This window comes from Sinocyclocheilus rhinocerous, unplaced genomic scaffold, assembly GCF_001515625.1.
Source record: "Sinocyclocheilus rhinocerous isolate Xijiao unplaced genomic scaffold, SAMN03320098_v1.1 scaffold1093, whole genome shotgun sequence".
Taxonomy (NCBI): Eukaryota; Metazoa; Chordata; class Actinopteri; order Cypriniformes; family Cyprinidae; genus Sinocyclocheilus; species Sinocyclocheilus rhinocerous.
The window spans coordinates 1,110,592-1,112,036 of NW_015626381.1; the positions used below are offsets into that span (position 1 = coordinate 1,110,592).

The 1,445-nt window shown below is 45.8% G+C and overlaps 1 protein-coding gene across 1 annotated transcript in view; it reads right to left on the reverse strand.

The window, feature by feature from the left end:
• The window catches only part of LOC107713184 (selenocysteine insertion sequence-binding protein 2-like), a 2,191-nt gene extending 1,654 nt beyond the window's left edge, over positions 1-537 (reverse strand). Inside the window, exon 1 of the mRNA XM_016518622.1 lies at positions 375-537. Within this exon, the coding sequence (XP_016374108.1) occupies positions 375-537 (163 nt within the window). The remainder of the gene's footprint in view (positions 1-374) is intronic.
• Between the last annotated feature and the right edge of the window lie 908 nt (positions 538-1,445).

Below are 1,445 nucleotides of genomic sequence, written 5' to 3' on the forward strand. Positions count from 1 at the left end.
AAAAAAAAATTTCTATTGCTCTTTGTTTTAAAAAAGGTTATAAAAAATGTCATTAATTATCGATACCGAACTATATGAAACATTATATCGTTGATACATTTTTTTGCTATATTTAAATTCTCCAGATCGTGACAGCAGGATATTAATATTGTTATTTTCCTGTTTATTACTGTGAAGCTGCTTTAAAATCATCCGTAGTGTATAAAGCGCTATAGAAACAAATGTGACTTCGCTAGATTTTTGACATAACCTTGAGTGTATCTGACAGTTTAAGTGCAATAGTTTGTGAAAGTGATCTTGGTTCATCACTCACTCGCTGTGACAGTCTACTTTCTGGAGGTTTAAACTGGTAAGGCGTTAAAAGTGTGTCTTACCGTACTCCTTCTCGTTGACCTCTGAGATGGGCTCGGAGATGACGCTGCAGAAGGAGATGGCGCTGGCGGCGGATGGGTTTCTGGAGTGGCCCATGTGGTGCGTGACCTTCTTGACGTTCTTCAGAGCCTCCTCGGCCTGCTCCTGCTCCAGAGCGCTCACCATGTCCTTATACGCCCTGCGCGCCTCCTCCGTCAGAGACACCAGCTTTGTGCACAAAAAGTATTCTCGTAGCTTCGTAAAATTACAGTTAAACCGCTGATGTCACATGGATTATTTTAATGATCTTCTTGCTATGTTTCTGTACCTTGATCGTGTAAGGACCCTTGCAGCCTATGGAGGGTCAGAGAGCTCTCGGAATTCATCAAAAATATCTTAATTTGTGTTCCGAAGATGAACGAAGGTCTTACGGGTTCGGAACGACACGAGGGGGAGTAATTAATGACAGAATTTTCATTTTTGGGTGAACTAACCCTTTAAACTGGTCATCTCATTTTGTGTGTGTGTATGATTGTGTGTCCAGAGAGAATAAAAATAAAAGTCATTTTTGTGGGGAGGCCAACAGAAAATAATCCTTATTGTTGAGCCCTTCACACACACACACACACACACACACACACACACACACACACATCACACATAAACACACACTCACACACACATAAACACACACACACTGTACTGAGCAGCACAGCGGCTCTGCTGTTCCAAACCCACTCTCAGCCGGCAGAAGCTGCAGCACAAAGGCTGATCTGAGATCTGAGAGGAAGAGAACGTAGGCCGCCGTATCAGGCAGGAATCTGCACTGCTGTAACCTCAGTGACCTCTGACCCCCGCGTGTGTGTGTACTCACTCTCTGAACCTGCGGCTGTGGATCTTGGTGATGGCGGACGCAGCCATGGGGCTCCCGATGCCGGAGCTGGAGGGCGAGCCCTGTGACACGGGTGTGATGCTGTAGGGAGAGTTCTGACTGGCTGGAGACAGAGACGCATCACTGGGCATGCTCAGACCGTTCTCTGCAACACACACACACACAGAGAGACACACACACACACACACACACACACACACAG